Here is a 26,206-nt window from a genome sequence, read left to right as displayed (position 1 = left end):
ATGGAGTTCCTTTAAACAAAGTATGATCTTTCCCATGCAATGTAAAAAGGACAAGAGGACAATTCAATATGTGATAGTATTTGAGATTTTAAAATAACTGTCCATCTCCATTATTCAATGACATGACTCCATTGATGTGTCTTTTGCATTAGCCGTCCAGCTAGGGCTAGCAAACTAGCTAGACAACAAGAAGGCTAACACAAGCTAAGCTAAGCTACTATCATTGATACATTTGACATTTAATGTTAGTTAACTTAACATTACCTTCACACACTTGAACATGAAGTTTAGTGTTAGTTTCTGATGCAATTCTTCTAGAGACAAAATTTGGAGTGTGATTTAAAAAATAGCAAAGTCCAGTACTTCAGTCAAAACATGCTTAAGTAAAAGTTACATTACTGAGTTAAAAAAATACTCAAAAAAGTACAAGTACACAAAACAAGCTTCTCAATTACTGCAACAAGAGTAGTTGTACTTGCTACTTCCACCATTGGTTTTAAATCACTACAAAACACTAATTCACTCTCTCTCTCTCGCACACACACACACACAGAAGTGAGTGAGTTATGGTATTGGAAACTTACTTACATCACACCTCTCTTTCTCTCTCCTCTCTCCCTGTGTCGGTCGCCCACTGTGTCCGCTACTGGCTGGACTATCCAAACAACTCTTTACTCGTCCTTCACTCGTCCCCAACCCGCTCACACACTCCCTTCCCCTCTCATCTGTCGCTCTCTCACTCTCTCCTGTGTGTGTGTGTTTGAGTGTGAGAGAGAGAGAGCGAACGAGAGGCCACACCCCAGACCATACTGATCAGATTAGAGGGCTGTCTGCCTGCCATAACCCCAGACCTCCTCTCTTCTCCTTCATTCCCTCCCTCCATCCATCAAACCCCAGACCTAGTCTCTTCTCCTCCTCCTCCCTCTCCCTCCTTCATCTCTCGCTCTGCCTGCCAACCCCAAACCTCATCTTTCCCTCCATCTGCGATAACCTCCTCTTCCTTTCTTGTTCACTAACTTTAGATGACAGTGTGTGTGGAGAGGAAGAGGGGGAAGAGGAGCAGGAGGAGGAAGAGAACGAGGAGAATCTCACACACACACACACACACACACACACACACACACACACACCCCAAACACGCACACACCCTCCCCGTCTCACCCCGACTTGTGGCGGCTCCTCATCATGGCCGCCGGCTCTCTCTTCCCTCCCTGGTCGAACGTCGGGTCCACAAACTTGAAGACGTGGGCGGAGCCAAACTGGAGGGTGGAGCCTGAGCGCAGCACCGTCGTCTCAGTCACACGCTGTCCGTCAACGAAGGTGTCGGCGTCGGGGCCGTGGGGCGTCACGGTGACCAGGCCCTCACTGTGCATCAGGTTACAGTGGTGAGGCAGGATCCCCGGACCTAGCAACTACAGACACATAGCAACAGACACGTCAGCACCTAGCAACTACAGACACATCAGTACCTAGCAACTACAGACACATCAGCAACTAGCAACTACAGACACATCAGCACCCAGCAACTACAGATACATGATAACAGACACATCAGCACCCAGCAACTACAGACAGAAGACAGACACATCAGCACCTAACAAATATAGGCACATGATAACTGACACATCAGCACCTAACAACTACAGACACGATAACTGACACATCAGCACCTAACAACTACAGACACATGATAACTGACACATCAGCACCTAACAACTACAGACACATGACAACTGACACATCAGCACCTAACAACTACAGACATATAATAACAGACACATCAGCACCTAACAACTACAGACACACGATAACTGACACATCAGCACCTAACAACTACAGACCCATGATAACTGAAACATCAGTACCTAACAACTACAGACAACAGACACATCAGCACCTAGCAACTACAGACAACAGACACATCAGCACCTAGCAACTACAGACAGAAGACAGACACATCAGCACCTAACAAATATAGGCACATGATAACTGACGCATCAGCACCTAACATATGCTATGCTGAACAAGTGGCTGAAGCTCCACTGTTAACACCCTTGTATGTGTTTTAGTAGTGTAATTTGAAAATGCGCTTAGTTACCTGGATGGCTCCGTCCTCTGTGCAGTCTGAGCCAACCTCAGTGATGCTGTGTTGCAGCCGGTACAGCTTTGGTTTGTCCCGTGAGTCAGACCCATCTATACACACACATACAAACACACACACACACATACATAGTCAGCACTGGGTCGTACTCAGGTCAAATTGAGATAAAAACAACAAGCATACACATTCAAACTCACACACTCTCAAATTGACTGTCCACACACAGCTGGATAGCTAGAAGCCATCCATCAGTTCAACTGGAAAGAATCAATACCAGCTGGAGTATATTGGAATACATACTGTTAATGTGGAAAAAAAGGTTGGAGGGGGCTTGGGCTGCAATTATTGATCATTAGTAAACAGGAGTTTAGTAAAAGCAAAGCAGCACATTAGTTCACAGAAGATGAAGGTTGAAAACACTGGCTGTTCTGGGAAAAGCCTCACCTAAAACTGAACGGCTAGCACTAAAACCACACATTACCCTTTAAAAATAACATTGATAGTGATAGTAGGCTCCATGCTAACTCTTTAGCATACACTATGTTGAGTGATAGTGGACCCCATGCTAATTATTTAGCATACACTATGTTGAGTGATAGTAGGTTCCATGCTAACACTTTAGCATACGCTATGTTGAGTGATAGTGGACCCCATGCTAATTATTTAGCATACACTATGTTGAGTGATACTAGGCTCCATGCTAACACTTTAGCATACATTATGTTGAGTGATAGTGGGCCCCATGCTAACACTTTAGCATACACTATGTTGAGTGATAGTAGGTTCCATGCTAACACTTTAGCATACACTATGTTGAGTGATAGTAGGCTCCATGCTAACTCTTTAGCTTACACTAATCAAAACTTTGTTGCTGCAGGACACCAAAGTCGGAAACTCCAGCACTGCCAATGTAAATGTCACCGATTATTACTGTAAATCTAGATTTAGGAAGTGGAATGTGTTTAGTTATGGTAGCTAACATGGGGGGAGGGGGGGTCCCTCCATCCCCCCCAACAAGCTCACCAGCCACTGCAACAGACAGAGAGGAGGTGTGGTGGGTTTTTACCTTCATGGTGCCGATAGGCGTAGTAGGCATAGTGATTCCCTCGCCCTAGGCAGACAGGCAGGCAGGTACGGAGGTAGCAGAACACATGCACAAGGCCCCACGCACACACACACACACACACGCGCACACACACACCATGCCGTAAGAAGGTGGGAAAGAAAACAGACACACACATAGCAAAGGGTGAAAATGCGGCGAGGAGGAAAAATGCAGCATACCTTGTTACCCCATTAATCACATGCAGGCATACACACACACACACACACACACACAGACACACACTCACACACACACATATATTCATTCTCTAATCATAAACTAACCTTAAAGAGTAACTAAACCCCACCCAAATCTGTGGTGAAGCCTGACACCTAATGGTGAACAGTAGGGTACTGAACTGGCCATCTGCTATTGGCTGATCCTTGGTACCAGGTGATGTCACCTTCTATAGAGTACAACAGGTGGTGACATCACCTGGCACCAAAGACCAGCCAATAGCAGATGACCAGTTCAGTACCCTACTTTTCACCATTAGGTGTCAGACTTCACCACAGATTTAGGTGGGGTTTAGTTACTCTTTAAGCCCTTACCCCAACCTAGACTTGATCCTAATTGTAATGTTAACCCTAAACCCAAGTCCTATTCCTATACTAACCTAAACCCTTACTCTAATCTGAAGCTAACCCTGAATTTCCCCAAGGGGATCAATAAAGTGCTGTCTTATCTCTTATCTTATCTCAATCCTTATTCTATTCTAAACTCTAAACCGAAGTCCTAACCTAAACTAAGGACTGGCCAAAATTTCATCAGTCCGACTCAAACTAGTTGTCAGACAGGTGTACAAGCACACACATGCACGCACGCAGCACCCAAGACTCAGGGGAACCACCATAACAATTTTCCATCTTGACTGTTTTCCACAGCCAGTGACCAGTCAACCTGACAGTGGATGAAGCAGCAGATGGGTTAGTGCAGTCCTGGACCAGACCAGACCCATTGGTTCCCCCAAACCATTCCAGCACTACAATTTGAAACAGTAGTGATGGGACAATATATCGATAATTCAATATATCGCGATAAGAAAATGTGACAATACATATCGTGGGGCAGAAAAAGGAATTGCGAAATTAGCTCCATTTTATTCTGTTGTAGCAATCACTATCATATTGTGAGATAAGCATATCGTCCCATCCCTATGAGCCAGTGTGGTGCTGGGCAGCTTTCGGGTTACCAGCAGGCCCAGTAACTTATGGTACAAGGGAGCGAGAGACAAAGAGAAAGATGGAGAGAGGGAGAGAGAGAGAGAGGGATCAGTGGCAAGAAACAAGCTGTTAGGGCTGGACAATGTTACATTTAGAAAAACTCAGGGAGGGTTCGTTTCCCAAAAATGCTCCAGGTAGGGTTGGGCGATATCAGTGTTTTCATATGAGAATATTGTATCCACATAGTACTGGGATATAGGATTTTATCACAGTATTGTTAAAATAATGTCATAATGTCTTCTTTATACCACTGTAGATGCCTGCTATGTCGTTCACAGTGAGAATAGAAATAGTTTTTAATAAATCTATTAAAAATCCACCTCTTAACTGTTACGGATCATCAATATGCGATGTTCAGTGAGTTATTTTATGATGAAGTGGTGTAATCTAATTTTTTGGTGTGCCTACTTTCCCTCAACTGGCCTCGTCTACTTCTACTTCAGTTAGTGATTTCCTACGTTTCCCAGAATGTCTTTCGACAACCCCCAGAGAAAGGGCGTAAACTTGTTGCTTTCCATCAAAGGTGAGCGTATGGGCACAGAAATTTAGCTAGCAAGCCAACTGGCCTTCTGCTATTGCCTGGTCCTTGGTGCCAGGTGATGTCACCACCTGTTGTACTCTATAGAAGGTGACATCACCTGGCACCAAAGACCAGCCAATAGCAGAAGGCCAGTTCAGTACCCTACTTTTCACCATTAGGTGTCAGGCTTCACCACAGATTTGGTTTTGGAGTTTTGTGTTTTGAGTAAGGGGCATGTCTGTGATGGTGGCCACGCCTCTTTCTCAAAACACAACATGTCTTGTGGCTGCATTGCATTCTGGTCTATTGAGGCTACTGTGGGTGGAGAAATTCTGTTCTACGATGGATTTCTCCCTGTATGATTGTTGAATCTTGGTGCAAAATGGCCAAATTATGGTCCAAATCAACTTTCTGATATCACCTGACTGTAACCTGAAGAACTGTCAATGTGGTATTTAATAGAAAATGGAACATCGATGATATCAGGATATTGAATATGATACATTTTCCATTTTCAAATACCCCGGTGTACAATAATATCAGGATACCACCAAACCCTAGCTCGCAGCAGAGGGTGTTTGATGTTTCCCTGGCACAGCCAACACAAGAAATACACCTCAGTAAATAGAAGACTGAGGCTTGTGTTTATGTTATTAAATGATAATTTGGGTTATTTTCAACCTGGGCGTTATTTTCCTAGGTTTTCAATTATTTTGTCACTCACTTCACTCAAAAAGCGATTCCACACAATCAATTGTTGTGATGGCAAAAACTAGGAAAATATGGCCCAGGTTGAAAATAACCGGAATTATCCTTCAACAGTAGAAAGGCCAGGCTTTTGATCCCCGCTCTGAGCTCAGAGGCGTCAGGCCACCGCAGCCTTATAGACTAAATGTTATGACACCAGCACAGTGTTGAAGGAGGCTCTTGGCATTTCTACTGTAAAAAGGTGTTGCCACTAATAGGTATTTTTGGGAAGAGAAGCGTCAAACACAATGGAATAAAGAGTGATTTGGGGGTGCATTCTCTAAGGGTGCAGCTGAGAGAAGCTCTGTGCTTTAGACCGCTTTCAGCCTGGACCACAATACATTTTGTTCTGGAAGCTTCCACGATGCAGAGCGGAGCGACTCTCTGGGGCGTTGAATGGAGGACAGGGAGAGGTTAACATATCATCCATAAGTAAATGCAGCTACTTCTAAGCGCGGGCTCCGGTATGGATGTCAGCCATGCCACGGCTCCTGCAGCGGGTTTTAATATACTGAGGAAATCCTTCGCCGGTGCGACTGGAAACCGCCGCACGGCTCCGGTCGCAGGAACAGCTGGAATCCACGTTGCAGCCACGTGTGCGTCACTCACCTTGGTAGGGGAAGGAGACAGCCTGACCCCTAGTTGACCCTATTTACGGTAGCTGCAGTGCCCCCCATTGGCCACTGCATGTCACTACACTGATGCTACTAATATTTCTGCTGCAACAAAAAATACTGTTTCTACTAGTACTACTACTTCTACTAGTACTGTTGTTATGACACACACAAGTGGTTTCCCAGTGGTGTGTGTGTGTGTGGGACGGTCCTACCTGGGCTCAGCTCCACCAGGTAAGGCAGTTTCTCGGGCGGCAGGGAGCTGCCGTCCTTCCCCCGCTGGGCCTTGTCCTCCGCCTTCCTGCCCTTCCTCCCCTGGTAGTCAGGCGGTCTCTTCTTCAGCTGGAACACCAGCGCTCCTGACACACACACACACACAAAATCAACTTCTATGCCGTTTATGTGCAATATAGTGCAATTTTCTAGACATTGTGATCAGAAGATTTGTCCTCCTAAACTGCGCTAGACGACTTTCCAGCAAATACACGGCATCTCAATTAGCAGGGATGGGACGCTCTACTCTATTGCAGCGCCACTGTGTGATTTAGGCCGATAAGACAGGTGTGTTTCTACAAAACAACATCTTGCCTAGCAGAGCTTTAAATCATAAACGGGACATATTCAGATCAACCCCAATAGCAGAGAGTTGTAACGACTGTAAGGCACCAGGAGGGGGCAGCAGATACCAGGAAAAAGAGAGAGAGTGTGTGTAATTCTGAGGGGTTGAGTAAGTAAGTGTGTGTGTGTGTGTGTGTTACCTCTGTCAGCAGGCCAGTCCCTGAAGATCTGCAGCGGACAGTCGGCGTCGTCTAGAATAACCTCCTTGCCCGACTTGTCGTCTTGCTGCACGGGAAACAAGACAGACAACAAATCAGCCGGTTAACAGGCAACTACACACACACACACATATCGATATACACACACCATCTTCTGGCAGAGAACTGATGCTGCGCAGTAAACTGGGAAAAGGAGCACATGTCATATATAATGAAATGTTAATGTTTCTCAGTTGTCTTGGAATTGCAATTTTGTTGTATTTCTTAATATCACTTAATCAAACTGTACCTGTACATTCATTTTCTGTACATGTATAGCAATATTGATACTTATAAAATCTGAACCACTCATGTACATTTGGCCTGGGCTATATAGTATAGAAACACATGATTCCGCTTTGACTGTACTGGCTGTGGGAGCAGCTGTTGTTTCATATGATTGGCTATAGTCGGTGTCCATCTAAGAGGATAGAGATGGGAGAGAGGCTGTGGGGGAGGGCAGCCAAGGTCACCATGACGACCACACACACACACACACACACACACACCCCCACATAAATATACACACACACACACGCACACACACACACACACACACACAGAGCATCTGCTGCTGCTGTGGCACTCAGTCTGATAGTAATTGAATTGCATTCCTCCCAAAGGTTTTTGTGCCAAATAGCATTCTGTTTCAATCGGCCAGACTGGTGAAGTAAGTGTGTGTGTGTGTGTGTGTGTTGGTGGGGTCGTCACGGTGACCTTGGCTGCCCTCGCCACAGCCTCTCAGAAGCACGATGAAGGTGTTTAGTGGTGGGCTAGGAGGATGGAGGATGTGTTTAGTGGGAGGATAGGAGGATGAAGGAGGTGTTTAGTGGTGGGCTAGGAGGATTAAGGAGGTGTTTAGTGGTAGGAAAGGAGGATGAAGGAGGTGTTTAGTGGTGGGCTAGGAGGATGTGTTTAGTGGTAGGATAGGAGGATGAAGGAGATGTTAAGTGGTGGGCTAGGAGGATGGAGGATGTGTTTAGTGGTAGGGTAGGAGGATGAAGGAGGTGTTTAGTGGTTGGCTAGGAGGATGAAGGAGGTGTTTAGTGGTAGGAAAGGAGGATGAAGGAAGTGTTTAGTGGTGGGCTAGGAGGATGCGTTTAATGGTAGGATAGGAGGATGAAGGAGGTGTTTAGTGGTAGGATAGGAGGAGATAGGAGGTGAAGCAGGAGGTGGTGCTGTTACCCGGGCGATGCAGTACTCTCTGGGGTTTTCCTTCTCCAGGCCGTATTTCTCCAGCACCTCCACCACGGCGAAGTCGGCCATGTCTGTAGTGGAGAGCAGGATGGTCTTATAGGGGATGTTGGGCTTCAGACTGTCGGCATAGATCCGCAGAGTGCCCCCTACAGGACAGAACAGAAAACACACATACACACATTTTTATTACACATTGTACCTTGCTACAAACTAAATAGGACTTTGTTCCTGCTCATGTCCACATTCACCAGAGGAGTCTGAGCTAGGGTTCCATATGGGTTTTACATATACACAATATTTTTTTGTAGTATACCAACTTACTGTACATGTGCACAGCACAACCTTACTGTGCAGGTAGTATAACATGTAGTATACTGACCACCTTAATGTACATGTTACTGTACATATAGTATACACCTTACTGTATATGTAGTATACCACTTTACTATACATGTTACTGTACATGTAGTATACACCTTACTGTAAATATAGTATACCAACTTACTGTACATGTGCATCACCTTACTGTACATGTAGTATACAACTTGCTGTACATGTGCACCAGTTCACTGTGCATGTGTACAAATTTACTGTACATGTAGCCAATTTTACTGTACATGTACCGACTTACTGTACATTATCCCAATTCACTGTACATTCATACCAACTTGCTGTACTTGGATCCCAGTTCTAGCTGTACCATCTGTATATGGATACCAGTTTTGATGCATTTAGGCAAATCTGAACCACTGATGTACAGTATATTTCTCCTGAACTTGTAGAATCACTAAACTGAAGGGCCTGTTTCTACAGCTCATATGAATGAATCTTTGCTGACTGCCTTTGTGGAGGGAAAAAACCTAAGAGTGTGTGTGTGTGTGTGTGTATAGCATCAACTACAAATGATCACCTTAGTAAATCCCACAGTGGAAGCTTTAGCAAAGCAAACAGGATTTTCAGCAGCGTTACATAAACGGGGCTTTTTAAAATAGGACTTTCTGCTGGGAGAACGTCATTGTCTAACCACGAGCCATCCTGTCCCTGTGTGTGTGTGTGTGTGTGTGTGTGTGTGTGTGCGTGCGTGCGTGCGTGCGTGTCTACCGTATGCGGACAGTGGTTAAAGCTGTTTTTAGGGTCTATCGTTTGGTCAATCTGTCTGTCTGGCAGTGTGATTAGGTAATGCCTGAGTCACACACACAGTCCCACTATTCCTAACACCCACAAACACACCACAACCACACTGAACCAGCCAGTGTGTGCGTTTCATTCATTCAATGTCTGCCTCTGTGTGTGTGTTTGACCGCAGAATGTAAATTTCCATATTCATTTTCATCATATTGCTGTTGTTCTGATACTGGAAACCCCGCCCCGAACAAACGGTAAAAGCGCTCGTACCGGAGTCGGGCCTCCCGTCGCTGCTCCTGAACTCCTGCATGCGCTTCTCCAGTTTCTGCTGGCGTCTCCTCTTCATCACCACGTCTGGGTTGGAGATGGTCCTGGTGAAGCTGGTCTCCGGCATGTCCTTGTACACCTCTGCTGCCAGACGACTGTTCTCCCTGAAGTGCCGGATGACGTGGAGGAACGAAAAGAAAGGAAAAGGGGGGGAGAAGACAGGAGAGACGGGGGAACAAAAAGGTCAAAGTTTAAGTCACTATTTGTTCCTCATCTGGAGCTTTCTGCGCATTTTTGGGCATTAAAAAAAAAACAAGATCTCTCCAAGGACAAAGAGGATGCATGGACAGGACAGAAAGATGGATGACCATCTGTGTGTGTGAGTGTGTGTGGTTACCCGTCCTCTCGGTTGAGCGTCTGATCGTCCCCGTCGGGAATGCGGGCAAACTCCTTCTCCCTCTTCTTCTCTTTCTTCTTCTCCTTCTTGGAGAGAGTTCTCTTGAAGTTCTGGATCACTCCGTCCTTCTCCTTCTCTGGACCGTTACTCTGGCTCTTCTGATTGAGAGAGAGACACACAGACAGAGAGACAGAGAGAGAGAGCAATGAATTGCATGAAGAGACACTTGCTAAAGTGAAGGGGGGGGTTTTGTAGTGATACACGTTGCGGAATGAATGAGTCAATAAATTAATTAATTAAAGAGTAACTAAACCCCATCCAAATCTGTGGTGAAGCCTGACACCTACTGGTGAAAAGTTGGGTATTGCGCTGGCCTTCTGCTATTGGCTGGTCTTTGGTACCAGGTGATGTCACCGCCTATTGTACTCTATAGAAGGTGACATCAGCTGGCACCAAAGACCAGGGTTTGGGTTTCAGTTACTCTTTAAAAAGGAAAAATCCTAACAGTATAGGAGGAAAATCCTCCTATATTGTTAGGTATCATCAGCAAACAACAAAATGGGCCCAAAAATGTAAGCAGGGTTTCTGCAGGTTTCAACAAGTTAAATTTAAGACTTTTTAAGACCTTTTTAAGACCATTATGAATGCAATTTAAGACCTATTTCACATCCATACTGGCAAAAAAAGTACTAAGGATATGAGCATTTTTAACAATAAATAAATAAATAAATAACAATAAATATTGGGGCAGCAGGATGGACTAGTGGTTAAAGACACCATCCTTAAACCAGATGATTTGTGCCCCATGTCAGCAAAAAACCAAAGTGTCCGTGAGCAAGTCAGTGAATCCCTTGCAGCTCACATACACATACAGTTATTTATTATATTTATTGTTTATTGCATTATAGGATATTATAGATCGTGTGTAAAGTCCAGAGCACCTCCACTTTTAATGTTGGCGTAGATCCAAACGCTGTCCGGAGGTCGCTTACCGGAGTTGCAGGAGTTGCATGGGTCGCGCTGGGGCCGGACTTTGATGCTCCCGATGTGAAACCAGAATATTGGGTGATGGCAGGCGTTTGCTGCTGGCTTTTTACGGCGGCTTTATGTTTTTCAGACTTCCCATGCGACTCTAATGCCTTTATACCCAACGTTCTTAATTTCAGCGTTTTCTTGCACAAAGTGCAGCGGGCTTCAAATGTGTTTTCAACCGGCTTCAACCAAGCACTAAATTCGCTGTTCTCGAGCCAGATCTCGTTGAACTTGCACTTGCCCATTTTAGATGAAAGTAACGTTAGCCCACACACCACATCGCGACACACTAGCTGGGTGTGCTGCGATAAATTCTGACCGGGCTGCACAGTTTGCATTAGTCGTTATTGATTCCATGTTGGTTTCGTTTTGTAGTTTTGTTACAGCGTGATCAATACACATTTTTCCCAAAAACATATTTAAAAGCGAAACTGAAGTTAACGCAACTTCATAAAAGTAACGTTAACTTCATAATCCAATCAATTTTTAAGACCTGTCAAAATCGTATTTAAGACATTTTAAGACATTTTAAGGCCTAAAATTCAGATTATTGGATTTTAGACTTTTTAAGGACCTGCGGAAACCCTGTGTAAGGTACATCGCCAGTAGCTGTTGTGTTGAAGTGTTTTAGGTGGATTTTTCATTTAATAGATGACAAATGAGTGGATGGACAAGTGGACTGACTGGTTAATAGTCACACAAGTTAACAGACGGACCGACCGACCTTGGGCAGAATGTCATTCTCGTTCTTCAGCACGAAGCGTCCTTCTCTGTCGTCTTTGTTCCAGTTCAGCTGAACCACTAGAGGCTTCTCATCCAGATCCAGCTGACGCTCTTCTAACACACACACACACACACATACACACACACACACACACACACACACACACACACACACGCACACGCATCACATGTTATACACATGCCAGGGTTCAACAAAAAGTATAACAAACTAACTTACTAAGAACAGTGCTAGCTGGTTAACATTGTTCCAACTAGTTGTCGGTTGCATATTCCACAATTCAACCTAATCGGTTTGGTGTGATTGCGCAAGTTAACCTCTCTCTCTCCACCTCTCAATGTCAGTCTATGGGACTCACCCCCACTGACGTGGACCTCGTACAGGGAGTATTTCGGAGAGGAGAGCATCCTCATGTCGGGTCGGAACTTCTCGGCCAGCGTCTCGATGACGTCCTGCGTTGTCGCCGTGCTGGAGACTCTGATGCACTTTGTGGCAAAGTTACCGGCAACCCGGTCTTGGAAGTAGAACCGCATCACGCCATGGAACTCCAGGTCCTGGTCAAGAGACAGATAGGGGAATATTCATTATATATGTATAAACACTGTATACTAGTGGTGGGCGGTACAACAGTAAAAAAACGATACACCAGTAGAAATCTTTGCTAAGGTCAAGCAGTTTGCAGGTCGTGAAATTCCTGAAAACACGCTTTATAACATTGTCTTCCACTTCTGTATACCAACTTATTTTTATTTTTTAGGACTTTATCATCAGTTGCATGGCATAGCTCAGCAGATACTACTAGCCTGAAAACCAGCCCAACTAGAGTAGTCCAACCCTGACTGAACTGAAACATTGACTGAACAGCAATGACTCCATTGGGATCAGAGACATAGAGACACAGAGCGAGCATGTATGGGTCAGTGTCTTTTCATCTCATCACCATTATTATCTCTCTCTATGGTGCTTGCCTTTCCCTAGCTGGGTTTCCATCCAAGTATTTTATGCAAATTATCACATATTGAATTGGAAAAAGCCGAGATGAAAAGCAAATTTAACATTAGTGTATAGTAGGCCTTGTTAAGAGTGTATGTTAGCAGTAATGTTAGAGTCTAGAGTTAGTAGTCAGCAATTATTGGTGATTTGATTTTATTACATTATTTCTAGACACCCAAAGCTGGCAAGCATGGAACTAGTGCTAAGCTAGTTTTGGTGTGTTGAACACACTGCTTTTTTCTGGTGGATGGGTTTTTGTCTTATTTATTCACTTCAAGCCAAGTGATGGTTCCTAATTCACATTTGAGTTTTTTTTGGGGGGGACATTTGACAGTAGGACTTTATCATCCATGCAGGACTATGCAGCAACGCCATTGGCCGGCAGCCCTGTCCGTCATGGGACGGGAGAAGCACCATTGGCTGAGAGCCAGGAAGCGGAGTGTGTCAGCGTGTTGTGTGACGACAGGCAGAGAGGGCTGTTACATCATTCACTGGCCTGGCCTGCCAACATACACACACACACTCACACACACACCAACTTGTGTACACTCAGTCCCATTGACTTCCCACTGGCACTGCTCCTTAAGAAGAGGCAGCACATCGGATATGCCTCATTACTACCCAAGAGAGTGAGTGAGCGTGTGTGTGAGTGTGTGTGTACATGCAAATTTGTGGTCCATCCATGTCTCGAAGACACACACATCCAGTACTGATATAACTCTGCAATATTATGCTGACACAGCAACTCTTTGCAGCAGTGTGTGTGTGTGTGTGTGTGTTATAAGGTGCAGTGGTGAAATTAGCCTTAAATTTCATTCTAACTGGCATTAAGAATCTCTTGAAAAGTCTTAGATATTTACCTTGAAGATTGCAGACATCCTCAAACTGGTAAAGCTTGTGCCACTAATATGCAAATGAGCACATGACATCATCTGGCCCTCAGCAAAGAGTTTAAACCAGGAAAAACCCTGCACCGCGTCCGTGAAGGCAAAGTGGATGTTGAGATAACACAGCAAAACGGAAGCAGCGAGTTTGCAATGCAAGTTTTAAATAAATGAAATAGATACTCTTTTTCATTAGGTAACACAACAGATCACTGTTAATGGAACAACTACCTAAAAAAAGTCACAGCCTCATAACTTCATATATCCGTTAAAACTTGACTGAAGATATTTGACAGTGTAATCCTGCCCATTGCCCTACATGGCAGTGAGATCTGGGGCCCAGCGAGCCATCTTGATCCTAATAAATGGGACAAAAAATCCAGTGGAGATACTCCACGCCGAATTTAATACACCAAAACACAGCAAGCAATACCCTACAGAGCAGTTACATAGGAATCGCTCCAATAACACCTTGGTTAAGCAACAGCATTGCTTACCAAGAACCAATCTGAATATGACAAATTATCTGGAATGATTATCTGGAACATTGGTATAACCAAACAAAAAACACAAAACAAGCTTCATTATCTGGACCTAAAAATCATCTGATGATCTTCACTCTGTCTGCAAAATCCTGCATTTAAGTATTGCGGAAGATGGTAAAAACATCATAGTTGAAGCATCAATAACAACATCAATCGCAGCCAAATACGTCACATCTGTCAGAAAACTAGGAGGTTCTGACTAATTGGATCTAAATTCTAAACTTACAAAGTCTGACTGTGCAGAATTCTGTTTATTTCTGAGCCACAAATCTTTCCAGCGATGGCATTGGCTTGCTAGAATGTAAACAACAACTTAAAAATGTCATTACAAAGTGCAAACAATATAATTTGGATGGAGAGCTTGTGAAATTGTGATGGTCAAGCCGTCTCATTTGTGATTACTACAGCAGAATAACATGGACATGAACTGTTTTTTTCATGTGTGTATGCAGCATCTGTAATTTTCTTTTTCCACACACACACACACACACACACACACACACACACACACACACACACAGGAATACTGCTGCTCACTGTATGGGAGCCAAGCAGGCAGCGACCCAGATCCTCCACTGTCCAGGTACTGACAATCACACACACACACACTAACACATAAACAGATCCAGAAATAGATCATAAATCCTTCTATCAGTATAAGTGTGGATAGAATGTTGATTTACAATGATTGTTTCATATACCTCATTGATTTGGCAATACTGTTTTCAACATTCATGCCAACTAAGCTCATTAAATTCAAAATTGACAGAGGAGGGAAGGAGGGAAGAATGGATTAAGAAAGAAAGAGAGATTGAGGATAGCAGTAGGGTTGAGATACAGAAAAAGTTTTTCTTTCATGCAAAACAACCTCTCTCTCTCTCTCTCTCTGTCATCCCCCTTTCCTGATAGAGAGAAGCAGAGTGGAAACGCAGAGCGCAGTTTCGATAGGCCAGGGTGGAGCTGGGAATGTGTGTGTGTGTTGTGATTTACTGCTGGAATGTGGGTCACTGAGGGTTGCCGTTGTCAAGGTTGCGTAACCGTTGGTAACCGTTACCGTGGAGACACGAGTCCAGTTCAAACAAAAGCTGAGAGCCAGCAGTGGACGGTTAAGCGACTGCCCAGTGCAACCACAGCCTTCCACTGTCGGCTACTGGGAGCTAACCAGTGCAAACACAGCCAGGACAAGTCCAGTGTGTCAGCCTCACACCCCGGTAACTCCAGACTATAGTCCAGTACAACACCCCCGTACCTCCACACTATAGTCCAGTACAACACCCCCGTACCTCCACACTATAGTCCAGTACAACACCCCCGTACCTCCAGACCATAGCCCATCCCTACACCCCCATACCTGCAGACTATAGTCCAGTCCTACACCCCCATACCTCCAGACTATAGCCCAGCCCTACACCCCCATACCTGCAGACTATAGTCCAGTCCTACACCCCCATACCTCCAGACTATAGCCCAGCCCTACACCCCCATACCTCCAGACTATTAGCCCAGCCCTACACCCCCATACCGCCAGACTATTAGTCCAGTCCTACACCCCCATACCTCCAGACTACAGCCCAGCCCTACACCCCCATACCTCCAGACTATTAGTCCAGTCCTACACCGCCATACCTCCAGACCATAGCCCATCCCTACACCCCCATACCTGCAGACTATAGTCCAGTCCTACACCGCCATACCTCCAGACTATAGCCCAGCCCTACACCCCCATACCTCCAGACTATTAGTCCAGTCCTACACCTCCATACCTTCAGACTATAGCCCAGCCCTACACCCCCATAGCTCCAGACTATAGCCCAGTCCTACACCCCCATACCTCCAGACTATTAGTCCAGTGCTACACCTCCATACCTCCAGACTATAGCCCAGCCCTACACCCCCATACCTCCAGACTATTAGTCCAGTCCTACACCTCCATACCTCCAGACTATAGCCCAGCCCTACACCCCCATACCTCCAGACTATTAGTCCAGTCCTACACCTCCATACCTCCAGACTATAGCCCAGCCCTACACCCCCATACCGCCAGACTATAGCCCAGCCCTACACCCCCATACCTCCAGACTACAGCCCAGTCCTACACCCCCATACCTCCAACTTTAGTCCGGTTCTACAGTCACAAGAATACTTTAAGGACGCTGGACCTGACCTCCTTCTTCTTGGTTGCTTGTAATTTTAAAGCTTATCCTAGAGTGTCAGCTCAGTGTCTAACATGTCAAATCTGAAATGTAAATGTAGATCAAGCACAAACTGTTCAGTTTAACCTTGTGCGGCTTTCATTCTAATAATCCCCCAACAGCTTTTTCTTTGCCAAACCGCACACATGCTGATAGGAAACGCTCATGTAGCAGTATTTCACCACACAACAGCCTGGATAAGGCCTGCTGCACGCCGACACACACACACACAGTCACATATTTCCAGTCATGTTGAGGCAGAGGTATCAGCTAAGGATTAGGGAATTCTTTGATGTTGGACCACTTCTGTCAATGTGGGAATGTGGTGTGTGTGTGTGTGTGTGTGTTTCTGCTTTGTATAAGTGTGTACATGATATGTCCATATGCTGCATTTTTCAATGATCTTTTCACATTTCCTGTACTCGCTCACTTCAAAACACTCACACACACACACAGAGAGTGTATGAAAAAAAGGGAGCGTTACAGTACAAATTTCCTCTGAAGCCAAATGAGGACGAGCAACTATGACAGACATGTAGTTTCTCTCTCTTTCTTTCTCTCCCTCTCTTTTTCTCTATCCCTCTCTCTTTCTCTCTCTCTATTCTAAAATCTCTTACCATCAACAACACATTAGTCCATTACTTGTTGATAATCATTTTGTATTACTGTGTATTACGCCCACTATTTGGTGTGTGTGTGTGTGTGTGTGTGTGTGTGTGTGTGTGTGTCTCCAGTGTAATCCTCCTCCTCGGCTGTGCCAGGCGGAGACGTCAGCGCCTCCCGAGAAGGAATTCACACACACACACACAAAGAGAGAAGTGGAGGGAAAGAGAGCAAAGATATGCAAGTGATACCTGTGACTAAACTGGTAAGACTACGATTTATAACACACACCGGCAAAGTAGGCCAACACTGTAGATAGACGTTATCAGTTAGATAAAGCCTGGGAGAAAGAGGGAGAGAGAGAGAGAGAGAGAGAGAGAGAGAGAGAGAGAGAGAGAGAGAGAGAGAGAGAGAGAGAGAGAGAGAGAGAGAGAGAGAGAGAGAGAGAGAGAGAGAGAGAGAGATAAAGCTGCTGGCCAACACTGTAAATACATCACACATTCTCTTTTATGGCAGCAAAGAAAAAAGCCTTTCATCTACATCTAGCACTTGTCACTTTCTCCCCACCCAACCCCTCACACCCACTCACACACACACACAAGGTGAAAGCCTGACATTGTGCTTAGGTTGTACACAAATAGTAGCTGGAATATGTCTCTCTTTCTCTCTCTTTTTCTCTCATTCTCTCTCTGTCTCTCTCAGTTCATCTCAATCTGCTTTAATAGCATGAACGCCAGAGCTAAAATACAATTGAAGAGTCACAACAAAAAATAAGCAGTCCATAGGAGTGTGTGTGTATGTTTGTGTGTGTGACTCTTATTGAAGTAGGTCACAGGAGGGTAAACAGACTTTGTGAGAGATAACACTGGCTTCCAAATCCTCCCATCATGCTCTCTGGCGAACACAGAGGGTTCAAAGGTCTCCTAGGGGAGAGGTCAAAGGTCACACCTGTGTGTGTGTGTGTGTGTGTGTGAGAGAGAGAGAAAGTGGGTTCATTTCACTCTCTGGCTGTAAAAAAAGAAAAACAGCTCCCACCTGGCGTCTGTCTCTCAGGAGTGTGTGTGTGTGTGTGTGTGTGTGTGTGTGTGTGTGTGTGTGTGTGTGTGTGTGTGTGGTTGTAAACATTAAGCAGACTGTAGCAAATCCACTCAGTCCGGACTGGAGCTGGAGGTGCGCTTCATTTCACGGTTTACCTCCAGGTGGGCTGCATGGAGGGAGGGGTGGTGTTCTTTACCTCTACTCAAATGATAATAAACTTCTTGCTTTTGCACGAGCCAATCGGCATCTTTGTGGGCGGGACTAAAGTTTGAACCGTTCGCGTAACGGTTTTTCATTGCCGTTTCGGCAGAATAATATATTTGTTGAACTCACCCTCTTAACCCCCCTTATCAGTTCACCACCCATCACCATGTCTACTCTAACTACAAGCACCTCTCCCTATCTCTCTCCATCACTCTGTGTGTGTGTGTGTGTGTGTGTGTGTGTGTGTGTGAGTGAGTCAGGGAGAATGCATGGGTTATCAGGTGTTAAGGAAACTAACCAGAGCTCCGCTTCCAAGGAGGTAAACCGCTGCTAGCCTCCATTATGATGCTACTGTGCTGAGTGTGCTATGGAGTGGATTCTGGTCTGGCGAGACTTTTTGATCAGATTCCAAATTTATTCATAACCGTTTTCAATGTGTGTTAATTTAAAACTCACTTGCTCACTCACTAAACTAACCTAATTTTGTAATTCATCATGAAGCAACAGAATTAAAATTGCAAGAGAAGATTGCAATCCGCAGGATAGCAATATTCGATATCGTGGAAAATATCACGATATTCACAAAATAGTGTGATATTTGATATTATCAAATATCGGCCCAAGTCTACTGAATAGTGGTATCCTGGGTTTCAATGGAGAGTTTTAGTGTCCCATGATGGTCTAAATGTTGTTTCAGAGGCTTTTCCACCTCAACCAGATTAAAACTCTGTGGAAAACATTGGAAATTTGTAATATGTTGGAAATTGTTGGTATGAAAATGGTCAACGTTAAGAGGAGAAGGGAAGAGGAGAACTTTCTGGGTAACGGCTGTTTGAACATGAAAATAGATTCCAGGTGCCCTGCATCATCTCAGTCTCCTCCACACACACACACACACACAGGGGAATGCGAGCCTAATAAAATGAGCTGAGTTCCTGAGTCAATATTGTTGCAGCCCCACCTGCAGTAACACGGGGGATTCCTGCCTAAGCCGCGTTCTGGGGTCAGCCGGACGGAGGCTTTAGTTCAGACATGGGGAGGTAAAACTCATCCCAGATCAGATCCCAGCACAGACACTTCAAAGACAACGGACGCAGCGGCAGATCGAGACAAAGAGAGACGAGGAGGAGAGGGATGAGAGAATTACTTTCCTCTTGCTTGCAGAAACTAGCCTATTTCTGCTTGAACATATCTAATGAAAGTTGTGTAACTCAATGGGCTCAATAAGAAAAAGGACACTAGGAAATTCAATTGTGTTGAGTCCAATTGTGTTTAGTAAAGCAGATAGGATGCATATTGTACTACTGACTGATCTGTAGTCATCCAAGAATGGACAGACAGCACAGAGAAACCTCTTATTTCATGGTGAAAACAATAAGACCCCTAATCACTGGATTTAAGACATTTTAATACTTTTTAAAGGCCTTGAATTTTGATAATTTCTTTTAAGAATTTTTCAAACTTTTTCCGGATCCGTTGATACCATTTACTAGTAATAAAGTAACATGAACAGCTTCGCTTACTACAGAAGTACAGCCAGTTTCCTCGATCAGCGGTAAGCCAGACAGAATGATAACAGATCTCTGAATTTAGACTTAGAATTTTCAATATAAAACCCAGATTAACGGGCATATGTTGCAATAGTAATACAAAGTTCCAAGACGAAAATATAGAATATATGCAAGGAGGAATCTGTACTAGATGAAAATACAATTTCAACGTCGTTTTCATGTCATGAACCCCCAAAAAGACCCACATTACCCAGTGGTCTTCAACCGGGGGTCTGCGACCCCTAGGGGGTCCGCAGAGGTACTGCAGGGGGTCCGCCAATTTTTCGTCAAAATAATTTATGTGAAAAATTTAAAGATGTATTTTAGACAAAAATAATAATATTGAGTAAACTCCAAGTATTAATAGGCAATAATAAGATACTTTTGACAAAAACGATTTACAAAATGAATGATTCCCATGCAACCACGGTGCGTGATGCAGAGCCTACACGTGACCAACCGCCATTGAAAAAAATTTGCTGGCTTTCTAGCAAGCCAAGTGTTGGCTAAAACGCAGTTCGGTGCTAAAATAATTAATAACTAGCCTACTACTAGGTTAATATGTGAAGTAGAATGGATCGCTTTGTAACAGTAACTAGGCCTCGAGCTCGAGATCCTACCGTTACTCCTTCCACCTCGTCCGAGACAACAGGTGATGGGGCTGCCCCAGCAGCACCTGCCCCAGCGGCAGAGGTTAAACGCAAAAGAGAGAAGTCCCGAAAATATTCAGAAACCTACCTAAAGTTTGGATTTACCTTCAAAGAAACCGAAGGGTGTGTGTTGTTTGTTCAGCGACGCTCTCAAACGAAAGCATGAAGCCATCAAAGCTGCAGCGACACTTGGAGAAGAATCACGGCCACTTGCAAGATAAAACACTGGAATACTTTCAAGCTCGTCTGAACTCTCTCCAATGCCAACAGACAACGATGAGAAAATCCGCAAAAGTTGGAGAGCTTGCTTTGAAAGCCTCATATCAAGTTGCTCTTCGCATTGCTCAATGTAAAAAACCATATACAATTGCAGAAGATTTGATATTGCCCGCGGCCAGTGATATGTGCAAGACAATGTTTGGGAATGATGAATATGTAAATAAACTGAAGACTATCCCGCTGTCAGACACAATGATTGCTCGGTGAATTGGTGAAATGGCATCTGATGTGAGGGTGCAATTAATCAAGAAACTACAATTGGCGGAGGCGTTTGCATTACAGTTAGATGAATCTGTGGACATGTCCAAAGACGCACAGCTCTTGGCATTTGTGCGATTTGTTGACCAAAACGAAATGTGTGAGGAATTTTTGTTTTGTAAGAAGCTTCCTGAACGCACAACAAGTTCTGAAATTTTCAAAGTGATTGATTACTTTTTCAGAGAAAATGACATAATCTGGGCAAAATGTGTTGCGATTTGTACTGACGGTGACTGGTCAAAAAAGTGGACTGATTGCACTTGTCAAAAAAGTCGCCCCACAAGTTCTGTGGACTAATTGTCATTGCATGTTACACAGAGAATCTCTCGCTGCCAAAGAAATGAGTGCTGAATTTGCTGACGTTATGGACACTGTTGTGAAGGCTGTCAATTTTATTAAGAAGAGTGCCTTGCAAACACGTCTCTTTTCTTCTCTCTGCGATGCTACGGGAGAGGAACACAACGCGCTCCTTTACCATTCTGAGGTCAGATGGCTTTCTCATGGATCAGTATTGGCACGCGTGTTCGAGTTACGCACAGCTATCCACGAGTTTTTAGTTGGTCAAAACCGCGCGGAGCTGGCTGCAGATTTCAATGACAATGTCTGGGTCACTAAACTGGCATATCTGGCGGACGTTTTCTCAGAGTTGAACAGACTGAATAGTTCTATGCAGGGCCGCAATACACATGCCATTCAGCTGTATGACAAGATGGAAGGTTTTCTGAAGAAAACAAAAAGATGGAGAGAGCGAATCAGGGGAGGTAACATTTCCATGTTTCCGTCAATGGAGGAGTTGGCTGATTCTGCGGTGCTCTCGCCTGACGTGAAACGCGCAATTGTTGGACACTTGGAGGCACTCGAAAGTCAATTTGAAAAATACTTTTCTGAGGCTGAGTCCTGGAAAAGGGACAAGACATGGATACAGTTTCCATTCAAACACAATGCATCAGACGGCTCAAACTTGACAGCCTCTGAGGAAGATCAGCTGATCGACCTATCCACAGACAGTACGCACAAGAATGTGTATGAGTCAAGGCCTCTCATCCAGTTATGGATCTATTGCCAGAAAGCCTTCCACCAGCTGACAGCAAAGGCAATGGTGAGCCTTTTGCCTTTTGCAACAACTTATCTTTGTGAAAGTGGATTCTCCTCCCTCACCTACCTGAAGAGTAAATATCGTTCAAGACTGCAGCCTGAGGATGATATGATGCTCTGCCTGACAACCTCCATCTCCCCCAGAATAGACAAGCTGTGTGCCACTCACCAGGGTCAGTCATCTCACTGAGGTAGGCCTATGTGTCATCCTGAAGCTAAAGTTAAGCTAAATGTTTCATTGTAAAAAAAAAAAAAAGTATAAGCCTCAATCTATAATAAAAATAATAATAATCATCATAATCATCATCAATAATAATTATGTATAAACGTTTTAGCAACCGTAAGCATAATAACTGAGTATATAAATAGGTTAATGAGGGATTATAAATATGTTATTATAGGCCAGGCTTAAAATGCAACACAATTTTTTTTTTTTTTTAAATCTAGGGTGTCCCTGCTCTGGTGAGAGTGAAACCGAGGATTACAATACTTCACATGGATCCCAGTCCCCATAAACTGGTTGACCGAACTGGTGCCAGAAGCCAAATATGGAACTAGACAACCGACCGACATCAAAACAAAACCACTGTGCAAAAGTTGTTATTGTTTGCCGTGGTATCATAGTAGCATTTAATTTTTCAGACTCATTATTTGGTATTAGTTAGTATTGAAATTCTGGCATTGTGACAGCAGCAATCTGTACTGACTGAGCTAAACAACCTGAGCCGCCGTGAAAAACACAAAGGCAGCCAGCGGAGGCCTGTTGTAATGAATGAATGAAAAGGACCAAAAAAAGGAACACACTCCCCTCTGTGGCTGGAAAGAAAAGACCCTTTGTTTCAGGTGAGTTTCTGCTTCGGTATCGAGCCGTCCACCCCACCCCAACCCCCCCCACCCTCCTGTCATCCGGAGAGTGAGGCATTGTGGGACGGCCTGGTATAAATCGGCTGGCCACAAATCAGCCCTCCTCACCGCCGCAACACCTCCATAAGAAATCCACGGATCAAGGCTGGCAGATAACAGCATGGCTGGCCACTGGGAGAAAATCACTGTGTGTATGTGTGTGTGTGTTGGGGGGGGGGGGGTTAAGGACAGATGAGTCTGTGTCCCGTCTCTGTCACACACACACACACACAGTAAATCCCAGAGGAGATGTGAGACAGGATGTATAGCTGACATGGCTGTCAACTTGACTAACAGCAGCATTTAAGGTGTCCCATTCCCTAAAACCCCCCATCAGGTGTGTGTGTGTGTGTGTGTGTGTGTGTCCAACGTCTGTAAAGTAAAGTGAAGTAAAACATGTCAAGCTAACAGCCACAGTGAAGCTGCCAATAGCCGATATTCATTATGTTTCATTTTGACTATCTTCATACTATAAAATTTCAAAACATTCAAAGAATTTTATTCTTGTCAGAGAGGAAACATCTCTGCAAGGGCATTGAGACCATGGGACACTAAAACTCTACATTGAAACACTGAATCATGATAGTAAAACATTCATGCATACTGAATTCTACAATAAATATGTAACCAATCAAACAAAATCATCATATCAGAGGTGGATGACACTGACTAAACCAGATCTGATTTTTATAAAGGCCAAACACTAATAAAACTTCTGATCAGGACCACTTAATCCATCTTCTAGCATCGACCGGACACACACACACACACAAATCTCTGTGTTAATAAGTGGAGGCTTGGTGAGCATGGCCCAGGCTGACTGTAAACAAAGCAGCCATTGTTCTCCTATGGGACATCACAGACTCCGCTCTAAGCTAAGACACTGAAGCAACACCGCATGGGTCTGTTTTTCTAAGTTGGATGGACAGACGTATGGGATGCTGTCTTCAAAGAAACTAGCATCACTATCACTAGACTGATATATGGGTCTGATATTGGCCTGTTATTTACTGTAGAATCGATGAATACTACACTGGTTGTCTATAGGAAAACCATACCAAACTGATTCTAATGGGACATTTTGATCAGATTCCACACATCCCACATCATGTATGGTCTAGGGTTGGGCGGTAATACGGTAATACGGTATCCCGGGGTATTTGAAAATAGCAATGGTGTCCGTTTCATTACCGTCATAAAAAAATTTCTGGCAGAAGAAGAGGAGAGATGCCCAACCTGCACCCCCGAAAAAAAAGATAACTTTGGGCAGTCTCTTGCAAAAAAAAGCTGATGCGGCGGGCGCGGCAGGTCCCGTCGGACTCGGCACCACAGAGGAGCGAGCAGAATCAGAGATGAATGCCTATTGTCGCGAGCCTGTGATTCACGGAGAGGAAGATCCCCTTCTCTGGTGGAAATCAAATGGAGCCAGCCGCTTTCCGCTGATGTCGAGGGTGGCCCGAAAGTACTTGTGCGCGTGTGCCACAAGCTCACCATCAGAGCGGGTGTTCAGCACCGCAGGCGAAGTCGTAAGTCCGTTACGTGCCCTGCTCAAGCCGGAAAAAGTAAATATGCTTGTTTTTCTGGCGAAAAACCTAGAATAGGCTTGAAGAATAGCCTAACGTTGCGGTCTGTAGGATACGCTTTTATGCCCATTTTCGTTACTGCCGTTTTTGTTATTTATTGTTATTTTGTTATTATTTGATAAATTATTTGCTATAGGCTTTTAATTTAATTTATTTGTACTGTATTGTAGCCCATAGACAATTTGTTGTTAATTTCATTCCATTTGGTTGACAGACGCCCGAGAATTAATTTAATGTCCTTGCACTATTTTTTATTTACCTTAGGCTACCCGCTGTATTTGCACTCAAGTTTTATATTTGTTGTTAATAGATGACATGTTGTTAATGTTGTACATGTTTTGTTGTTATTGTTTCAATATTCTGTTGTAAATATGTAACGTTTGCTATTCCGTTTCTGATGTTGTTCAGAGAATAAAACTGGAACATGTATCACATTTTTGTTGTGTGAAAATCACAGTTGAAGTGCACTGCAGCCACCTTGTGGCGGAAACGGTATAGCAGCGACTACATAAATTCATCATTTGGAATTGGCGGCTCCCTCCAAGCCATACAATGTGATTTTTAATCAGATGGTAATACCGTATACCGCGTGAAAATTTGGGGAAGGTTTAACGGTGTCAAAAATTGGATACCGCCCAACCCTAGTATGGTCCGATTTAAAGACACTGATTATTGGCCATTAGCAGCTTCAACTAAAAACTATCGGCAATGGAAAAAAACGTTATCGGTTGAACCCAAGTGGAAACATTCAAACTAAGAGAGCCAAAGACTAACTGGATAATGAGAGGAAGCATTCACTTCTGCTCCATATTTTCTCCCTCATTCCAGGAATTACAAAAGAAGGAGATAAAAGAAGGAGGCTGTGTGTGTGTGTGTGTGTGTGTGTGTGTGTGTGTGTGTGTGTGTGTGTGTGTTAGGGCTGCACAATTAATCGTATATTAATCGCGATGTCGATATTGGCTTCCACAATTAATTGATTGTGGCCGCGGGCGATTATTCACGCTGGGTTTAGCTTGCTCTGGTGTAGGGCTGCAACAGTTAGTCAACGTAATCAAAACTCAAATTACTTGAATTTTGACCCAGTTTGCCGCTGACCTTTCAAAGTGCGTATAAACTCTTCCATTAGCTTGGATCCAAGTGTAGTATACAATGAAGCACGGGTTACGGGGTAAAATATTTCCTTTTTAATCTCCGACCAGAGAAGCGGTACACAGGCAAACGTACTACTTCCTTATTTACACTAATTCTCCCGCGGGTCCTTATGGGAAACTTCAAAATAAAAGCCCACAAACACCCAAATAGACTTCTTACAAAATAAGTGTCTTAGAATACAAATGCCCAAAAACTAAGGCTACAGAGGTGATGGTCCCGGAAAAAAAAACAACGGACCCGGTGCACCGGAATCACAGGTTCAAAGATTTGTACATTTGAATGTTTTTTTATTTATAGGTTTATAAAATACATTATGAATGTGAAGGCATTTCGGTTAACTAAGTGCAATAAAACAAAATGGATGAATAATCATGATAAATAATCGTGATCAC

At 44.1% G+C, this 26,206-nt stretch overlaps 1 protein-coding gene across 7 annotated transcripts in view; it reads right to left on the bottom strand.

Annotated features, from left to right (window-relative positions):
* afdna (afadin, adherens junction formation factor a) overlaps positions 1 to 26,206 on the bottom strand; it is a 96,754-nt gene that overhangs the window by 53,625 nt on the left and 16,923 nt on the right. For 4 of the 7 annotated variants that reach the window (XM_078289709.1, XM_078289712.1, XM_078289713.1 and 1 more), the window contains exons 2-10: positions 12,244 to 12,439; positions 11,868 to 11,980; positions 10,112 to 10,269; positions 9,718 to 9,878; positions 8,311 to 8,468; positions 7,069 to 7,153; positions 6,526 to 6,669; positions 2,099 to 2,193; positions 1,162 to 1,412 (exon numbers count right to left, since the gene is read on the bottom strand). In XM_078289709.1, coding sequence (XP_078145835.1) covers positions 1,162 to 1,412; positions 2,099 to 2,193; positions 6,526 to 6,669; positions 7,069 to 7,153; positions 8,311 to 8,468; positions 9,718 to 9,878; positions 10,112 to 10,269; positions 11,868 to 11,980; positions 12,244 to 12,439 — 1,361 coding nt within the window. The remainder of the gene's footprint in view (positions 1 to 1,161; positions 1,413 to 2,098; positions 2,194 to 6,525; positions 6,670 to 7,068; positions 7,154 to 8,310; positions 8,469 to 9,717; positions 9,879 to 10,111; positions 10,270 to 11,867; positions 11,981 to 12,243; positions 12,440 to 26,206) is intronic. The other 3 variants (XM_078289710.1, XM_078289714.1, XM_078289715.1) reach the window with 1 other exon arrangement.

The sequence above is a fragment of the Centroberyx gerrardi genome, chromosome 18 (assembly GCF_048128805.1).
Source record: "Centroberyx gerrardi isolate f3 chromosome 18, fCenGer3.hap1.cur.20231027, whole genome shotgun sequence".
Classification (NCBI taxonomy): Eukaryota; Metazoa; Chordata; class Actinopteri; order Beryciformes; family Berycidae; genus Centroberyx; species Centroberyx gerrardi.
Note: the sequence above shows the minus strand (reverse complement) of the source record. Positions and strands in the feature narration are given on the sequence as shown.